The following is a 19162-nucleotide window of genomic DNA, read 5'->3' on the forward strand; positions in this document are numbered from 1 at the left end:
ACTAGGCATATTGTGAATGAATTTAATGAATTTGGTTACAATTTCCTGACAGCGTTTCAGTAAATTCACTTGTAATGCATAGATAGACCTACACCACAACAGGTAAAACGTGTGGCTTTGACAAGTGTGTTGATAGGTTGTGGTTAGGACAGTCACTTAGTCTTTTTTTTTTTATATTAAAAAATAAAATCCAAATATTATCTCTTTTTGACAAGAAACCGCTGTAACCTTTGCAGTACAGCACAGTCATTCCAAAAATCAAATGCAACTCTTCACGGCCATGTGTTTACTTTTATTTACTGACGCAGATGAAAGTGAAAATACATGATTTTAAAGCTATTGCTATCCAATTTTTGCCCTCCAGACATCTTAAAATGCATAGATGTATACCCCCATCCACACATCCTACCATTTTTTTGTGTGTGGAACTTACACGCCAGTCAGTAGGTCTACCTGTGAGAGCATTTTTAATTGTGCACCTTTACAAAGATCATGGGGGCCATCCGGGACATCCCCAGGCACCAAAGGTAGAGGTACTATTGTGGCCTCACAACTAATCTGTGGTGTGTGTGGTCCATGTAAAGCTCTCTGAGGTGTGGACCTTGAGATACTTGAAGCCTTTCACTTGAGGCCTCTCTCCAAGTCCACAATAGTTTATTTAGTTACTTTTAGAAAGAGTGTCAGGTTCTCTACCTCCAACAGATTAGCAACTTTTACACTAATTACTGGATTAACTTTTCTGGTAAAGGCATCTTTTTTTCACCACCAAAATGCTGTTGAATGCACAATTTATACAGTTGTTCATGATGTCACACAGTCCATGAAATGTACTTGTAAGTCTAAGGCGCCATTCACACAGAATGCATTTATTCCATTCAAATGTGCTACTTTTCTATTGTTTTTCTATGTAAACTCGCGCTAGACGGACGTGTATAACCGTTGCGTTCGCGCCTTGCGTCTTTTGCAGCGCCTCACGAATGATACATCATTCTAAAAAAGTTATAATCAGTTTAACTTTTTTTAAAAGCATCTCAAGATCTTGCGTTTTTTCCGCATTCCACTGCCCGCGTCTTGCGTTTTTCAAAGCAAAAACGCGTTCTGTGTGAACGAGCCCTAATTGTGCAAACTCTGTGACTGGGTCAAACTCATTGAAAGCAGACTTCTTACAGTATGTCAGAGCATCACAACCTTAAACATGCTCCAACGTGCATGCCTAATAGTATGGCTTTGTTCACACATACCATCGATTGAGAACTTTAACAGCTTGGTTTGGCATTGTCAGCACTGATTTGATGACATTTTGACAGTAAGTCCTGTTCACAATTTCACACAAAATCTCCAAACAGAGATTTTTGTTTTTTAAATTATTCACATTTACAGCCAAGTCTCCATGTCATCGGAAAAGTCAACGGACTTCTGGTCCAATACGCATCAATATACTGTAATAATATCAGCCCAGCTATTAAAGCACCTGGACTTTTATTCCCAAAGCAACAAAAGAGTAGGAGTGGTCTCTGATGTGTTTCTTTGTTGTTGTGAGATTTAAATTTGACTCCTTAAAGTCGGCATGCAATGAAATTTCACCCCAGTTATTTTCTAATTGCAAGCTATAGATCGTACTGTGAGTGTGAACAAACCACCGGTCATGGGTTTTATTTTAAAAAAGAAAATGTTTTGACCACATATTGTTTAATGAAAATGTCATAGCTGGACCTTCCAGTGAAAATGACAGATGATGTATGCAGGACTTCATTTAATCAATCATGTAATCTGCTTTAACCTCGCCTCTGTAAACTCACGTTTATCTGCCTCCACTTGAGTGCAACGTCCACATCTGAAAATTCAATCAACAACCGATGCATAGAACCAAGTTAAAGGTGTACAAGCATGACTATATTAGATGGTGAAAGATTAAGCTATCTCCACAATCTGCCTTTACATAGAGATCATTAGTGTAGTACAGTGCAAAGTCTATCAGTTGCAGTTGCTGTTTTTTTATTATTATATGGTTTTTAATTTTCTAATGTGGCGCTACACGCAGTTGTTCCATCATTATCAAAGTTTATTATTTGCATGCGTTTTAAAACCTTGCCAGTTCAAACTTCTGATATACAGTTTTCTGAGTGCACATGCCTGAAGCGCATTAGTTCCCTATTTAAAAATGACTGTTTATGAACCAGTCTTAAAAAACAATGTAAAGAATCATTGTAAGATATATTTTTGCCATTATGGCCACCTCTAGAACCAAGTAATTTTTTTCTTTTTCAATAATCCGTTACACACGGATGTAGGTACATTAAGATAACATCTGTCGCTACTTCCAATTCATTGCAACTTCAACAGTGGTTACAGAGAGACAACCTCCCTATTACACAAATCACAAGAGCCGATACATGCCACTTCCTCCATTAACAAAGTTGTTTTTGCATTTCCTACCAGAACTGAAATCCAATTACTGCTGTTTATCAAACAAGACAAAATGATGTACAGAATTATGAATGCTTAAAGGATTTCTGTGGTGTAATCTTGATTAAGCCAACAATGTTGCCAAATGACAACTGGCATTTGTCTGGGTTGATAATCACCCTACAAGCGCTTTAGCTAATTAGGCCCAACTAATCAAGCATAAGAAACATAATATTACATCAGAGATAATCATAGTCAGCCTCCAGTCCCGTTCTTACCCTGGTGGGCAACTGTAACACTGATTAGGCCGAGACAGGGCGGTCAACAAACAAGGACTGTCTTCCAGGCTAAGCAGCTGGTGTCCTAGATTACCTCTAGTCAGCTCGGGTCTCTTATTTCCTGGCCTTAAATAGGCGACACAGTGGGATTAGGACAAGGGGTTAGCTTGACAGGGCAAGAGCGCACAATGGCTTCACAATGTCCTTGAGGTCTGAAGTGATTGGAGAAATGGGCTTTACAATCAGCCAGTAACAAAGGTTTCCAAGAGATGAAAGAGATGGGAACAACTTCATTAGAGGTTGCTTTCTTGAAGTGTGACTCCATCAGCTAAATGAAATGGTATGGTACCGCAGTGTCCTTGGATTAGCTTTGGGCACTACCTACATTAGCAGAAAGAGATCTTTAATGGGGGAAGCAGAGGTTTACTTGAGGTTTTAATCAACTAAAGTGGGCCCAGGAGTCAGCCTTGGGGCACTCCTCTTGTCTAGAGATGAAGTAAACGAGATTTGGTCTGAAGGATACGGAGGACCACCCTTGTAGAAACAGAGGTTGAGAGAATGTGTACAGCATGATATTAGCATCTAAATCAGATGGAGAAAACAGAAGGAGAGAAAGAGAGAGAGAGGGAGGGAGAGAGAGTTGGCAGCGGATGTGTTCTACTCAATGATGTTTTTGTGCAGAGCCAAAAAGAGCAACCTGATCCATGAACCAAATCAACTTAAAATGTCACGGACTAGCAGCACCTTCATCAAAAGATAAGCCAATGTCTCCATCACTCACCGGAACCGTGAGCTAGGCGGCCACAGTAACTAAACAAACTTACTTTATTAAAAGGAAAAACAGGGTACAAATGGCAGGGAGTGGTTATATCACTCAGTTTCCCAACTTTTATGTCTTATGGTATGCAATGAAATTTCACCCCATTTATTTATTTTAAATCTCATAGGCAACACACTCGATTTCTACAATGATAATAATTAGAAATGTTTGAGCAACAAATCAGCATATTAGAATAATATTAGTAGTTTTTTTTTTTCTTTTTCTTTTTATCAAATAAATACATCTTTGGTAAGCATAACTTCTCAAAAACATTAACTTTGCAGACCCCAAACGTTTGAATGGTAATGCTTGCTATTATTATTATTTTTTACATCAGCCTAATATTTTTTATATTCTAAAAGTGGTAAAGTTGTATGCTTTAAACAGAGCGAAATCATCTGGTTGGGAATCACTGTCATACAGGACCAGGATGAGCAACACTAAAATAAGAAAAAGCCTAAACCTTTAGCATGGAATCTTAAGAGTGCCGGACAATCATTTTGTTTCATTGTAAAAACTACTGTCTTGTCTGTCACCCAAATGCAAATCAAAGGTCAGCTTTATTTGTTATACCAATCTCTCAGCACAGGAGCTGCATTGTGCTCCTGTGCGGGCAAGTGTTTACCGCCTCTGTTTAACACTGTCAGATTGACCGTCTGTGGAAAAACAGCAAATCTTTAGTTGCACTGATTTCCCTTTCAAATAACAAATGGGATGAGCAAACTATCCTTTCAAACATCCCCAGACAAAACAGCCTGCTTCAAAACGTTCTTTCAGTATGACCGTATTGGCGTAGAGAAAGACCTTTGAAGCATGGCACTGAAGCTACCCAGGATCCTTTTGTTGGGGTAATAGAGTAAAACTGGCTGGTCTTTCCAAGCACCTGAGTAGAACCATGGGAAACTAGTGTTCAAGCGAGTTGTGATTTTGCCGCTGATATGAACCGCTTTGCTACAATTAAACTGTTTTGGTATTTGGCGCTTAGAAACTACAAGACGTGAAGTTCGGTCAGAGGCCAAGATCCTTATCAAATGTTGTGTTCAAGTCACTAAATTAACAAAACAGTTTATCTGATGTGGAAGAGAGATTAAACCAATTTTAACATTATTAAAATACAAGTTGACTATATCAATCTAAAACCTAAGATGATTCACTCTTTCCAGGGTTGAAAACATTGTGGTTTCAATATGCATGAATGACTAGTAGGGCTTCACTCATAGTAAGTAATAATGTGTTTTAATAACTATGATCAACATGTAGTGGGACTGAAATGGCTGATGGGATTGTGTCCAACACCTTTACACAGGACGTTTCAAGGGGAACCATTACTTTTAGGTACAGTATTTGAGCAAAGCAGCACATTCCGAGAGATACTAATGTGAATTTCCCAGTTACATCAGACAGTGAAAGATAAACAATGAATATTGCTATAAAAGTTTCCAATATACCTTAATAAGTGACCCCAAATAATGTGGACATTTAAGCAACACTTGTAATATATGAATGTCATTGCATTAGATAATTAATATAATCCTCTCATAAGCAAACAAATACTGCTAGAGTATTTCTGAGGACTAAAGTTAACCACATTAATGCAATGTTGAAAACAGATTTACCAGTACCAAATATTTTTGTGGCCACTGTTTATGTAAACATGAAATAACTGTCAGTAAACAATTCATAAATTTAAAAGGCATCTGCTTATGAATACCAGTCATATGAGCATTTTGCTAATTAAAATAAATAAAAATGTTAATTTAAGCAATATCGAATGAGTAAGAGTGCTGTTGATTCGGCCATAGACTCGAGGGCGCAGGTAATATTCAGTCTACGATTGCGAGTAATATTGCTTTTTTACAATCCTTAAAAAATAGTTCCTAACAAAGAGTGCAATGAAAAGCAATCGTGATTCGTTTGCTCGAAACTAATCAACTAAAACCTGTCGCCACCTACTGGCGTGAGGTTGTAACCTACAGCCGCCAAATTTCCGTGCCTCTAAAGGGGCGTCACACTATGCCTTTCGTTTCATAATTCCATTGACTTCCATTCATACGCATGCGAATGCAAGAAAAAAACACGCTAGCTCATGCGAAGAAGTTTCGCATTTTGGTAAACTTTGACTTGCAAATTACACTACGAAGTGTGACCTCTTCTTAGCTGAATATGCAAAATTTAAAGCAGCAGGTTTGCATTACATTTAATTGTTATATGCTGAACTTATGTTTTTTAAAAAGGCGATACAGAGTCTGATGTCATATCTTATTCTGTGCCATATCAGAATAAAATGCGCGGACCCTCAATTTTTTTATGGTTTTAGGCTACATGCAGAATGATCTCATTCATTTTTGGAGTTGTCCTCATTCAGCTTGTTTTTGGTAATATTTCTGTCCATTTATTAAGGATCACATCTTGCCCAACTATCAACTATGTTTTGAAAAAAAAAAAAAAAATTGGTTATTTCACTTATGCCATGTTTTGTCTTATAAGTAATATTATTTAATTAATTGCATCATCTATTATCGAAATTTATTTACACAAATGTAAATATGGGGGGAAATTAATGTTTTTAATTTTAAAGGCAGTTCGACAATACCTTAATCAATATAAATTAATAAAATATCTGCTAAAAAGGTTATCCGAAAACTGTGGTTGGAACCAACAACCACAGCTATGTCTCTTTGGATGTTCTATTTGCTGGATATTGCTCTTTTGGAATGTACCACAGCTAAAGTGCACGGCGCCACCAGAAGGACAATACAAATTTGGTTGGACCTTATTAAGATTTTATCAAAAATTTTGACATCTTGAGACTTTGAGACCCTTCTATATATTGGTTTGGTCACAATTTTATTTTATTTTCATATTATTTATTTATTTTTATTTAGCCTTATGATTGTGGGCGGATCTTGGGCTTTGTTGTAAATAGTTACACACATAAAATGTTTAATAAACAAAGAATCACCAAAAAAAAATTTTATCCTGATGTACATCCTGGTTATATTTGTAAATCTAAATCAAAAAAAAAAAAAAAAAGGGCATGCCAAAAGTTTGTCCTGACCACAGCAAAATAAACAGACTGGCATTCCCTGTCTCGATCCCGCAAACACAGACAATGCAAACAGTGAAAAATTCGGGACTGGAAAAATTCGGGACTGTATATCAGGCCAATCAAATTAGATGACTGTTTTATGCATACATATGTACGTATACATAAAAATACATAGTATAGTGAATCAGACTCATAGAAGATACATACATGTATGGCTTACTGTACTGCTGCTGCTGCTGTTTGTAGACTCATAAAAATATTTGTTGCACAATAAGCTCTCTAATGATCGGCCAGGCAATAAGTTTGAACCTGTTGCATGCATCTGTTAAAATTAACATGCCCTCAAACTGTACAACACCGTGCGCTCTTCTGCAGGAACACACACGGACAGAGAGGAATTTAACTCACAGAAGACAAACACAGGAAACTATTGTCATGATTGTGTTTAACGCTGCTCCACAGCTGTTTTACCTTCAACAGACTGTCCGATGCTGTGTAGATGTGTGATCTCAGGATACGTCCTGTTGACGTCTTTCAAGTACTGCTCCATTTCCACGCTGTTATGATAGCGAAAATCCAGACCGTGAATGGATGACAGCCAGGACCATAAGTACAGGCAGAGCGTGAAGACGAACATCCTTTGAGCCAGCACAATAGAAAAGTGCAAGAACCTCTTCCAGAAAGAAAAAATAGACACAACAATGATGTGATGTGCCCTTATTATCCCATTGTCTGTCAAACATGGATACCACATATTTTTAAAAGTCTGTAGGTTTAGAAAGACATTCAATAAATATAACATTCATTCAATATAATCTATCGGCCAATGTAAATGCAATAAATTCATTACTATAGCATTAATATACTTATATCACATACCATAGTACCACCACAGTACTTTTTGTAAGGGCATTTATTCATTGCATGATGCACATATAGATAGATAGATAGATAGATAGATAGATAGATAGATAGATAGATAGATAGATAGATAGATAGATAGATAGATAGATAATTGACAGACATATCTATTGACAGACAGATAAACATCAACTGACAGACAGATCAATGGACAGACAGACAGATATATTATGCCCATAACCTACCTGTTTAGGTAGCCATGCATCTCATAGAATAAAAATAAAATAATAATAATACTGTGGTGGAACCAATATACAGTGATGGTCTGTTGTTTGATAGAAATCTCCCGTTTAAAACATATACAGTATCATTAATGTGCGTTGTAGCATCTATCAACAAATAACTAAAACCGTACTTAACAAATGAACAAGTACTGCACCTAAATAAAATGTTTTTAAAAAAAGAGAAACAAACTGCATTACTTCGTAAAGGTATTCACTGACAAAAGTGTACATGTTGTAGTTAATATTAATGAGTTAATGAGCAGCTTTACCTCTTGTGCGTTGGTTGTTCTCCGGCACAGTTTAAGACCTTCTCCTGTTTGTTTAGTTACTCCGCGGTCATTATAACATCTCACATCATGTTAATAAAGTTCATATGTACCCCTCCTGTTCGTGTCATTGATGAAATGAAGGTGTCTTGTTTCATACCGCTGTGAGTTCAACTGACTCAAGCAAGCCTCGTGTGTTTGGTGTACTTGTGCGTGGAGGCGGAGCGCCTCCACACACACACGCGCAGACGCGCGTGCAAACACAAACACACACACACTGAATAAGTGACATTTGAAAGTTACACTAACTTAATGGTGTTCAGTGAACTACTGTATCTATTTAAAATGTACATTGTACAAGTACAGTTCAGCAGTCGGTACAGAGACAGGTATTAACTGAAGACCACTTTGCATATTATTAGGAAGGCGTGACATCTCGATCAATCAAGATTCTTGATATACTTCAATTTGCATATTTTACTTTTGACTGATGTAATGGCTCATGAATCATGATATATTTTAATATTGTTCACGATTAGATGAAAAAAATACTACCAAGTTTTTCTTTTTTAAAGTAGTTTCAAATATATTTTTAACTAATTTAATTTAATTAAGAGATGTCAGACTACATTATGGGAAATGGTTAAAGGTGCACTTAGTTTGGATCTAACATGCATGGTTAAAACTGAGTTTTAAAGATATAGACATGATACATCAAAGGGTTATTAACAAACAGTAAAAAAAAAAAAAAAAAAACCTGTCATTTAACCATTGTTATGACCTCAACATGACCTGTTATGAGGTCAACATATCATGAAAATACCATTTAAGAGAACAACACAAAGAAGAAAGAAAATGAAGTGGATTACAACCATATCATTTCATATGAAGATCTGTTGAATTTTGCTGTCAAATTCAAGGTGTAGCAGAGTCCCTCAGGGCGACAGTACAGCCAGATAAATAGCACACCGGTTGCAAGCACATTCTTTACTGCTGAGTTTACCCTCACCTACTGTGAAATGCTGCATATTAGTGAGTAGATTACAGGAAATATATGTGCACTACTTGTCCAAAAGATCACATAAATTTGCGTTATGATAATCTAAACTGTACTTTAGCTTGGCCCACTTCAGGTTTCTAGGATAACAAGTGTGAGCTCTCTGAAAGAAAAAGGTCATTTCTCTACAAACTTAAACTAGACCTATCCGTTCTAAAGAAAACCAAGTATTTGCTGGGGTTTTTTCCCCCAATAACAGAAGGTGGCCTACGTTCCGGCCTATTTTTCTGTCCTATACACAAAACTTGATTACCCAAGTAAACATAAACATAAGTGATGTTTTCATACATGAGTCATGTCTAAGGTAGGATTACTGTCCTCTAAAAACACTCCAAAAATGGTTAATAGCTTATCATTAAGGTGATGTCACACCACCATTGTTCAGGTAAGATCACATTAACGAATTTCCCCAGGCAAAACAAGTTCATTGTCTATTCTTAGCTGTGTAGTGATGTTTGAAGCTCAAACAGAAGTCACTTTCAAACCAATCAACTTGCTGTTGGTCAACACACCAAATTTGGATTTCCACGCAAATTTTCACCTGGATTCCTTTTGAAATTCCACGAAAATTCGACGAACGACAGTAAACGTGACCGCACCTTTCAGCATATTTTTAAGCCATTTCAATTGGAATCCATGTGGTTTGTTGAGGGCTGAAGATTTCCCCATGCAGATTTTTGCAACGGCTTCAAGTTGGGTCATGTTAAATTTGGTGCGTTGACCAACAGAAAGCTGCTTGGTTTGAAAGTGACCTCAGTGTGAGCTGTACGGAATATGGTCACCATGATGTTGTAAGACATGTTCCTGGGTCAACATATTTTGTTGACCATGGAACAACATTTCTGTCCGAAAATTTGGTCCTAACAATATCCTCACCCCTATAACCTATAACCCTACCCGTAAGTTATCGCTAAAATCAGAGGGACATAACAGGTGAATAACACTGATGTAGAAGCACTAAACCCTGGTTGTAAGCCTAAACTTGATATAAACTGACATAACTTGTCTCTCAAATCTGACTTGTTGATTGGAATGCTGTTTCAGGATCAACAAAGATGTTGATCCAGGAACTCTTATTAATACTAACTATAGAATTTCTGAAATGTGTATGTGCAAAAAATGCTGTCAGGATACCAGGTTGTTGCTACAAATGTACAGAGTCGCAACGAGTCGCATCAACAATGGTGGTTGTTAGGGCATTACAAAGGCCTTTGGATGGGTGTTGGGAGCATAAATCAGAAGCTAGTTTCTAGATATGGTTTGCTCCTTGAAAGTGGGGTTTTAACATCTGAAAACATAGTAAAGAGGAAACATGTCTGTCGCAGTTGGTTGTGGTTTTGTTTCATGTCCACGTTTTCTTTAATTTTTGTAGTTTTCATAGTCATGTTCCTGTTCCCACTTTCTTGCCTTCATGTGATAACGCCTTGTGCTTCCCTAGTCTGAATCAGCCGGCTGCTCTCGAATAGCTCTCGCGTTACTTTGATGGCATACGTCACAGTCATGTCTCAAGTCGGACACAATTTCTAACCGGCATGCACTGCTTCAAGTCAGCCGCCAATCAGTCTGTGCAGCGCTGTATGAAGTCGAACAAGCCTTTATTGTTTGGTTCTGATTGGTTCCCTTGTTTCTTGAGTCATGTTCTCATTGGTTCATTGCTTTCAGGTGTCTAGTTATGTCATTAGTCCTTAGTATTTTACATTTGCATTTAGCAGACGCTTTTATTCATAGCGACTTACAAATGAGAACAATAGAAGCAGTTAAACTAACAACAAAATGCAAGTGCTATGACCCTTCTCAGTTTAATCTAACGCAGTACATGCACATTTGTTTTATAAATAGAAGAGAAAGTGTTAGTATTACTGGATCAAGTATATACAGCCCTCATGTTATTGTCTCTTGCTTAGCTTTGTTTCCTGTAAGTGCTGTTTGTTGAGTTTTACGTTTCCAATTTTCTGTTTCAAGCCATGTTTGTCAAGTTGTTTTGTTTTTGTAATAAACTACACATGGGTTAAATTCAACTCTCCTTCAGTGGACTAATCATTACACTGTCTCTATTAAAGCCCATAATTCCAGTTTCAATGTAAAACCCTAGTATCTTTTACACATCATTAGTCCTGACAACTGCAATCTAGGCTATAGTGTGCTTCATGTATGAAACTGAGAGAGTGTTCATGCATGTAGATATCTATCTGAAGGTATTCACTGGTATGTGTCTGTACACATCCACATCTGACGAGAGGTTTCTAGGTATATGTGCGTATAATAAAAACACAATTCTGTTATTTACAAAAAAATGATAGTTCAGTACTATTGATGTAAATTGATGTCTTCAAAATGTCACATTTTAGTTTCAAAACTAGCTTGGTCTAGTTGAGAAACCAGTTAGACCAGCTTAAACCACCTTAGGGTGAATTAAGCGGTTTCTTTCAGTTGGGTCTTTCTCTTTATTTGGCCTGTGGTCGACTCATTTTTAGGTCAGTTTTTATAAACAGTGAGTCGCATCAACAAATCTGACAGCATAAATCAACAGATCAAGCCTCGAGTCAACTGACAGGACGCCCATAAATTATGTCACTTTAAACACGACAACAAATAGTTTCCAGTGACCTGAAGGTTCCTCTAGTCATCTGTTTGTTCTAGGAAAAAGATTGACACGCATACAGTTTAGTTTCAACACCAGGCAACTCCTATGTTTTGGTTCTTATGGGAAGTTTGGCTTTTCAAAAGGTGGCTGTGGATGGTTTTCATACTAAATGAGATGCACAGCTGGAGATTGAACAAATTAAAACAAACATTTTCCACATCTATGTTTGGCTGAAACAAAGAAGTCATGGAAACTGAAAACAATGATCTAGGCTGTCTTTATCATGAGATAATAAACATCAATCACTCTTATTATTAAAGTATATTAAAGTCCCATTTATCTGTAAGTGTGTTTAGGAACTGAACCCATGAAGCGTCAGCGCCATACTCCACATGTTGAGCTTCTTGAAGGTGAAAAGTTTTAAACGAATGACCAAAATGTCATGACATTTATTCAATGACATAACTAAACTAGGAGTCATTAGTCTCATCCGATAAAGATTAAACATATATTATATGAAGTGTCGTTTTTCGGTCCCACACAACCCTTACCCAGCTTCATGAATGGTTAAGTTTGAAAATGATCTCTTGTCTCAAATTGCACAATGTGTTCAAGCAGATGGAGACATCTGGTGGTTGCAATAAATTCACACATCCAAATATTTTGCAGCCTCTAGAATTGAATGAGATCTCACATATCACATTCATTAAAAAAATTGAGATTTTCAATTTTCATTTTTCACCCCATGTGGTTTTATTAGAGAAGGGGAAATCTGATAATCAAGTTGCATTTAGTAGTTAAACAAAGACATAATGTTCAGTCCAATAATCTGAACTGGAATGCTGTGTCAAAATGAAATGCACTAAACCAGTTTATATACTGAAAAGACAAGCATGGAAGAAGGAAACAATTGGGGCTAGTGCAGAGAATAAATTAGTTTGCTTTTCCATGAATAAGAATGCTGTGGAATGATAGCAGATGGCATCAGAAAGGGATACAAAGAGTGAGTGTTGCGTGGAGTGTTCTGAAAGCTGTTTGGGCTGGTCATTAGGGTATATTACAGTATGAAATAATCCATCTGCTTATTCAGTAGCAAATATACTGGTGTGTAATATTAAAAATGAATGTCAAATGAGTTGGTAGTGTTGCCATGCCATATAATCATGTCAAGTAGGCTGATACAAAAAAAAGAAAAGATTCACTCAAAAACAGGTTAGTGGGTTAGCAGCCTAATCTAGTTTCCTAAATAAGATTAGGAAATGGCACGGACTGGAACAAAATATCAATAGATCTGTAGAGATTCAATGAGTTGATTGTGTTATGATGTGTAAAACCTGTGCTTTTGTAAAATTTGAAATTGATAATCTTCTGCTATAAAAAAAAAGGTCCATTATTAGAAGAATTCCACTGAGTAACAGCACGGGTACAACCAACTTAACACAGCAGCCGCATGCTACAACAAAATAGCAGCCATATTATTGAATACTAACAGAGTTTTCAGTAACTAACTGCATAACTTGCACTGGGCATCACAGACATTTATTGGATGAATTTGGGTAAATTGGGCCACTTTGACTGCCAAAAGCGTCCCAATGTACTTTATTTCACCCTTGGTTACAGAGTCATCTGTTAGTGAATTTGAACAAACTCGAGTATCAATTGTTTTAACCTTGATGGATTGACAATATAAGATCTACTTGCTGCTCAGTGCCTAACAGATTTTGAGAATGCACATACCCCCTAAACTTCCCTTTCAATTTAAAATTAAATATCTGCATTTTTATATATAACCTCAAAAACAAGCCTTTCAAACAAGGTTTTTACTTTCATTTGAACACTGTAGTGGACGCATCAAAATGTTCAGTCCAACAGCAATTATGTTCACTGTTTTAGTTGTTCATAATTATCCATACTGTATCTAACCTACACAAATTTTTGTTCTTAAAAATATATATTCACAATCAAGGAATAAAGTGTCCTCTAAAGTATGTGTTTATGTCCGAAATGCATTAAAAAAATAGATGATAATAGATCAGTAACTGAGTTTGTCTTTAACCCTCCATTTAAATATCTCAGTGTACTAATTAAACAAACAACAAAAACCTCTCTTTGCACATTTAAGCTCTGTTATATAACTCACATCGGCAGTTAAAGATTATTTAACGGGCAAAAACCAAAAATAAATTCTTTAGTCAGTCTTTGATCAGTACAAATGACTGAAACTGGCAACTCTTGTTTAGTAAGACTTGCCAGACAAAACGAACAAACAAATAAACAAACAAAACAGAATGCAAAAGCATTAAACCAACAGAAAACTGCTTGCTAGCCATCACTCATACAGTGCATCCCTCTATTTCGGTCTCTGTCTGTCCCTCTCAGAGCAGCATGGACTCCTGCATCGCGAAGGCCTCCTGTGCCTGCCTGTAGTGTGCCCCTCCGAACAGCGGGGGGAGCTGTTGCCTGTTGGCGTGCTCTTGGTAGTGTCCTCTGAAATGGAGCACAGCGTCCGAGATATTTGCAGGAGCAAAGTTAAACTCCTGAACTGGGTGAATGGGAGACAGCTGAGCCTTCTGGAAGCTGGGAGATCGAGGTAGTCCCACAGGAGATCGCGGAGGCCCTGCCTCCATGTCCCCGTACCAGCCCTCTCTCTGTCTGTGTCCCTCGTAACGCAGTTCTGTGGGCGGGTACGCAGGCGACCCCAGTCGGGTGGGCTGTCTCATGTAATACCCGCCCTCGCCAACACTGTCTATCTGGGAAGAAAGCTCAGCCGGAGCAACCCTGAGCGGGGGCATGTTTGGCGGAGGCCGTCGGTAGGTTAAGTAGCTGTTGTTCATCAGAGTTTTCTCAGGCGAAGGGTTAGATGAGCCACGTCCCGTAGTCGCGTATAGTCTGTCCTCTGGCCGAGAATCCGAAATGTAGGTAGTGTAGACAGGCGTCATGCCAGGTGGATAGTGCAGAGGTGCACGAGGTTCTGGTTTGGATTGCATCATGCTCTGTTTGGGCATTCTAAAGGGAGAAACACCAGTTACACCACTAGGAGAACGGGAGGGACTGGCTTGTCTCAAAGAAGGTCCAGTGTATGGTCGGGAAGGGGGGCGAGATGGTGGTTTCTCCAGCTCTATAATTTCCATAACCTCTCCGTCTGGTCCCGGGACATTGTCGTATTGTGAGGCATTGGAAGCGCGGTTGGAGCCTGAAACAAATGTGCGAGAATGGGGTCGGCTCTGTGCCCCGGAGGCTTCCTCTGGAGCTAGGGAGCTGGGCGAGGGTGGAACACCAGTATTTAGACTAGACTGGCTTTCCCGAATTGCTGCAGCCTTGACTGCTTCCAGTTTGCCCTCGGAAGGCTTGACCCAGCGAGGTCCAATTTCCCTGCGCATGCTGGATCTAGCATTGGAGTTGTGATTTGTCTGGTTCTGGGTCGACGCCTTCCCACCAACTCTTGCACTGCTGTTGGGCATGTGGGTTGGGACCCTTTCCTTTTGAGTGTCCACACCCCGTCTATCCTTCTCGCTCTTGTCTGGATGAGGCACCTTGTCCAGTGAGCTGGGTGGCCGACTCTCTTGGTTCCTCTCTGGTGTTCCATCAGTGATGGGACCAGACTCTGCTCGTTTACTGGTGCTTGCGGCAGGGCTCGGACCACGAGGGGGGAGACCCACACCTGTCTGTCCGACCGGCTGCCCGTTAGCCACATGATTGGTTGCTCCTGTCGCCAATCCTGGAGGCTCAGGGGGAAGTTGACCTAATGGTTTCTTAGGAAACTCATCCTCCTTACCTGCACGGGTGACAGCAGAGCAGCCAATCAGAGCCAATATCAACACAGAAATGACAGGTATTAAAGACTCCATGAAAACTTTATAAGCAGTCTCTCTCTTCATAAGAAACAGATCAAAACATTGATGACGACTCTTGCTCTCAGGGCGTGTACAAATTTATGAACAATAAAATAATCTGTAGAACGAGAATGTCCCCTGGAAAGCAAACTGCATTTCATGGAGTCTTTAAACCATGACAATATAAACACACACTGAAATGCAACAGTCATGCAGCTGAATGTCTTTTAGCAGAGCCAAACTGCCAAATAAAACAAGAGTTACAGTTGACACTTCATTCAAAGAAAAACAAACCACAAACATCCACGGCTGGTGTCAAATCAAAGCTCAGATTGGGAACATTGAGGATTTAAGAAGCTAAAAAATACAAATAAAAATATTAACACAACACTTACTGTTCAAGCCTGACTGTGAACATACAAATCATGTGGAGAAAGGATGTGTTAGGTACGTTTTTGAACACACAGAATGTGCACGATATTCAAGTACGCAGTGAAGGAAACTGAAGAAAACGTCAAGGGAATGATGAACGTTTACACACAGATACTGATGGTTGGGGCGGTTCTTGGTTTGCGTTGAGAAAGGGCTGTGAGGAACGGAAACGTCAAATCCAAACAAACCCCCTTCAAAGGTGCTAGTTTATCATACTTTGGTTCCAAAATTAAGATGCAGGTTACAGGCCAAACGGCATGTATTGTTTAAATCAAGAATGGTTATGTATGATTTCTCTTTAAAGGGGACCTATTATGCCCCTTTTTACAAGATGTAATATAAGTCTCAGGTGTGTCATTTTTGAGTGGAAGGAAAAACATGCTGTTTCCGTGCATATATCTTTAAATGCAAATGAGCTTCTGCTCCCCACCCCACTTTCCATAAGAGGGCGGAGCCTGTAAAGCTCGTGCCTCAGATACTCTGACAAAATTTAAAACATATGTTTGGCTTTGATTATCATCTCTATCGCGGTCACACTCAAGTGACATTGCAGTTCTTCATCCTCATGAAAGTGTATTATCTGCATGTGTTTTAAAGCCATATTTAATAATAACCAAGGTTACGTCAAAAACACAGTGCTCACATAAACACAGTCGGTTTTGTCAGTGAACGTAAACGGCGAGTTAAGAAATTGCATGTGTATATTAGATCTGTGTAAAAAGCAGTGTATTATACAGTACCTACTGCTATAAATGCTGTTAATATGAATCAAACAATGAGAAAAACAGAAAATAATTTACTGCTCTTGACTAAATTACTTTATTAGCTTTAAAGGGGTGGTTCGGGATTTTTGACATCGGACCTCATTTTTAAGTCAGCCTGGTTGTTATTCATCAGTTGAGACATTTTTTTTTTTAAATTATCCAGTCCTTATATTTGGATAGTTAGCCGATGCTAGGCTAGCGCGAGTCAATGGTATATGTTAGCCAGCCATTAAAAACCGTTTTACCCACTCCACAGTGCACCAAACGCAAATCAATTATAACACTAGACTATCGATGTATATGTCCGTTGAGAGAATAATGTTAGAAATCAAACTTACCTTTCATCACATTGCATTAGTTATAATTTGTTCCCTGTAATCATAAGCCTTGTCTACAGCAGCAGCGGAGTGATATTGATTACCTAGGCAACCGAGTGAGCCAGTACACACATGACACAAGTGTATTTACCTGTGTTTACTTTTTGCCGCATTACTAACCGGAGCAAAGTAAAATTCCGCAGCTGTTGAGAAACTAGTTCCTTTGGGATCATTGAGATGAAAGGTAAGTTTGATTTCTAACATTATTCTCTCAACGGACATTTGCATCGATAGTCTAGTGTTATAATTGATTTGCGTTTGGTGCACTGTGGAGTGGGTAAAACGGTTTTTAATGGCTGGCTAACATATACCATTGACTCGCGCTAGCCTAGCATTGGCTAACTATCCAAATATAAGGACTGGATAATAAAAAAAAAAAAAATGTCTCCACTGATGAATAACAACCAGGCTGACTTTAAAATGAGGTCCGATGTCAAAAATCCCGAACCACCCCTTTAATAACAATATATTTCTTACTTGGATACTGCTGTTAAATGCTCAGGGCGGGTCTATGCTAATACGGCAGAGTCCGTCAGCAGTCGTGGGCGGGGCCTGTGCAATGTGACGTCACACTGCATAGAAACTGCAAACGGCTTGTTTGCACTGCTTATGATTTATGGGGATTAAATAAAAGAAGTGGTTTTTACCATTATAGAGTGGTTGTCTACACACACTGCCGACACACATTGTTCAAACACCATGTAAAAGTGAATTTTGCATAATAGGTCCCATTTAAATCGAACATGAGCCCAGCAAAAAAATAATAATGTTCCCATTAAGTTAAGAAAACATTATTTTTGAACGTTGGGAATGTTCCCTGTTAGCTAGGAGACTCAGAATTGATTCTAATAGTGTGGTGTTAGCATTGCTAAGGTAATGAGGAAATACTCTATTATTCAAAAACACAAAGGTTAAAAAAATTTGTATTGCTAATTTTTGTAGTGAACTAATAAGTGTGTTTATTAAAAGTAGTTTCTGTCAACTGAATTTTATAAGTCAGCTTGTTGCAATACATACCCCCCAAAAAATGTTTTGCTGAAGAACCCAGGTTTTGTGTGAGACAGAAAAACAAACGAGGGGAGAGGGACGTGTGTATATAGGGGTAGACGAACGAATGGTTGGTTGATTGACAGATAAAGTAGTCAGTGCGTTTTTGCCCACCGGTTGGTTTTGTAGGAGGGTTGGCGCCCTCCTTTCCCAGACCCACTAGTGTAAGCAGAAGCTATGTTTGAAGCGAAAGGGAGAGAACGCAGATTAGACAAACAATACATAGCAGCAGTGCATGAGTGTGTGTGTGTATGTATGTATGTATGTGCAAGAGATAAAGGAAAAGATAAAGTAGATAGAGTCAGAGAGAGATTACCAGGAGACAGTGTGTGCAGCAGGATGTTTCCCTCTATGGGTGGTGACACACAGCCATACATTTTATGATTCGCCATGATTTTAGTATGTGTTTGTGTGTGTGTGTTTAAAGTACCTGGAGGTGGCAGCTCCAGTTTAGCTCGTCTGAGCTCAGACATGGAGTTTTGAAGCTGCTCTATCACAAAGTCGTCCTCAAAACAGAAATCTTTTGACAGAGTCACCTGCAGAAACTTCACCAGATCCTCCATAGACAACTTCAAGAGGGTCTCTAACACACACACACACACACACACACACACACACACACACACACACACACACACACACACACCAGAGAAAACACAAGTGGTTACAACTAGAATGTGACATGTTCAAAGTATTTGAATCCTAAGAAGAACCACACAATACTTATAATAACTATACAGTCTATTATGATTATGTCCTTTCAGGGTTTATTTTGCACGTTGTCCCTTGCACATATCAATAATTTTATTTAATATATGAATATTTGAAACATATTTAGCTTTAATGACGGTTTTTAAGGAGATTTTTCAGGTTTAGCTGGCATCTAAACCTGTACCTTAGAAGCAATTTTGCTCACAAAGCCAAGTAAAGACACAAATACACAACACACACACAGTCATTACTTTTGTGTAGTTTGAGGATGGTGTAGGACATTGCAGTCAGAACTCGCTCTCCTTCCAAAATATAAATGTCCCATATTCTCAGCGTGAGCGTGAACGGAGTCTATTCAAAACACATATAAATGCACTCAAATCAGTGAGGTTT

General features: G+C 38.5%; 2 protein-coding genes across 4 annotated transcripts in view; both read right to left on the reverse strand.

Moving 5' to 3' along the window:
- cpm (carboxypeptidase M) overlaps nt 1-8215 on the reverse strand; it is a 42796-nt gene extending 34581 nt beyond the window's left edge. Inside the window, exons 1-2 of the mRNA XM_084407404.1 lie at nt 7968-8215; nt 7025-7226 (exon numbers count right to left, since the gene is read on the reverse strand). Coding sequence (XP_084263530.1) covers nt 7025-7190 — 166 coding nt within the window. The 5' untranslated portion in view covers nt 7191-7226; nt 7968-8215. The remainder of the gene's footprint in view (nt 1-7024; nt 7227-7967) is intronic.
- Nucleotides 8216-12564: 4349 nt separating this feature from the next.
- The window catches only part of usp6nl (USP6 N-terminal like), a 62892-nt gene continuing 56294 nt past the window's right edge, over nt 12565-19162 (reverse strand). For all 3 annotated transcript variants that reach the window (XM_084407767.1, XM_084407765.1, XM_084407766.1), the window contains 3 exons: nt 19021-19120; nt 18489-18641; nt 12565-15380 (listed from right to left, as the gene is read on the reverse strand). In XM_084407767.1, coding sequence (XP_084263893.1) covers nt 13981-15380; nt 18489-18641; nt 19021-19120 — 1653 coding nt within the window. In that variant the 3' untranslated portion in view covers nt 12565-13980. The remainder of the gene's footprint in view (nt 15381-18488; nt 18642-19020; nt 19121-19162) is intronic.

This window comes from Rutilus rutilus (genome assembly GCF_951802725.1).
Source record: "Rutilus rutilus genome assembly, chromosome: 4".
In the NCBI taxonomy this organism is placed as follows: Eukaryota; Metazoa; Chordata; class Actinopteri; order Cypriniformes; family Leuciscidae; genus Rutilus; species Rutilus rutilus.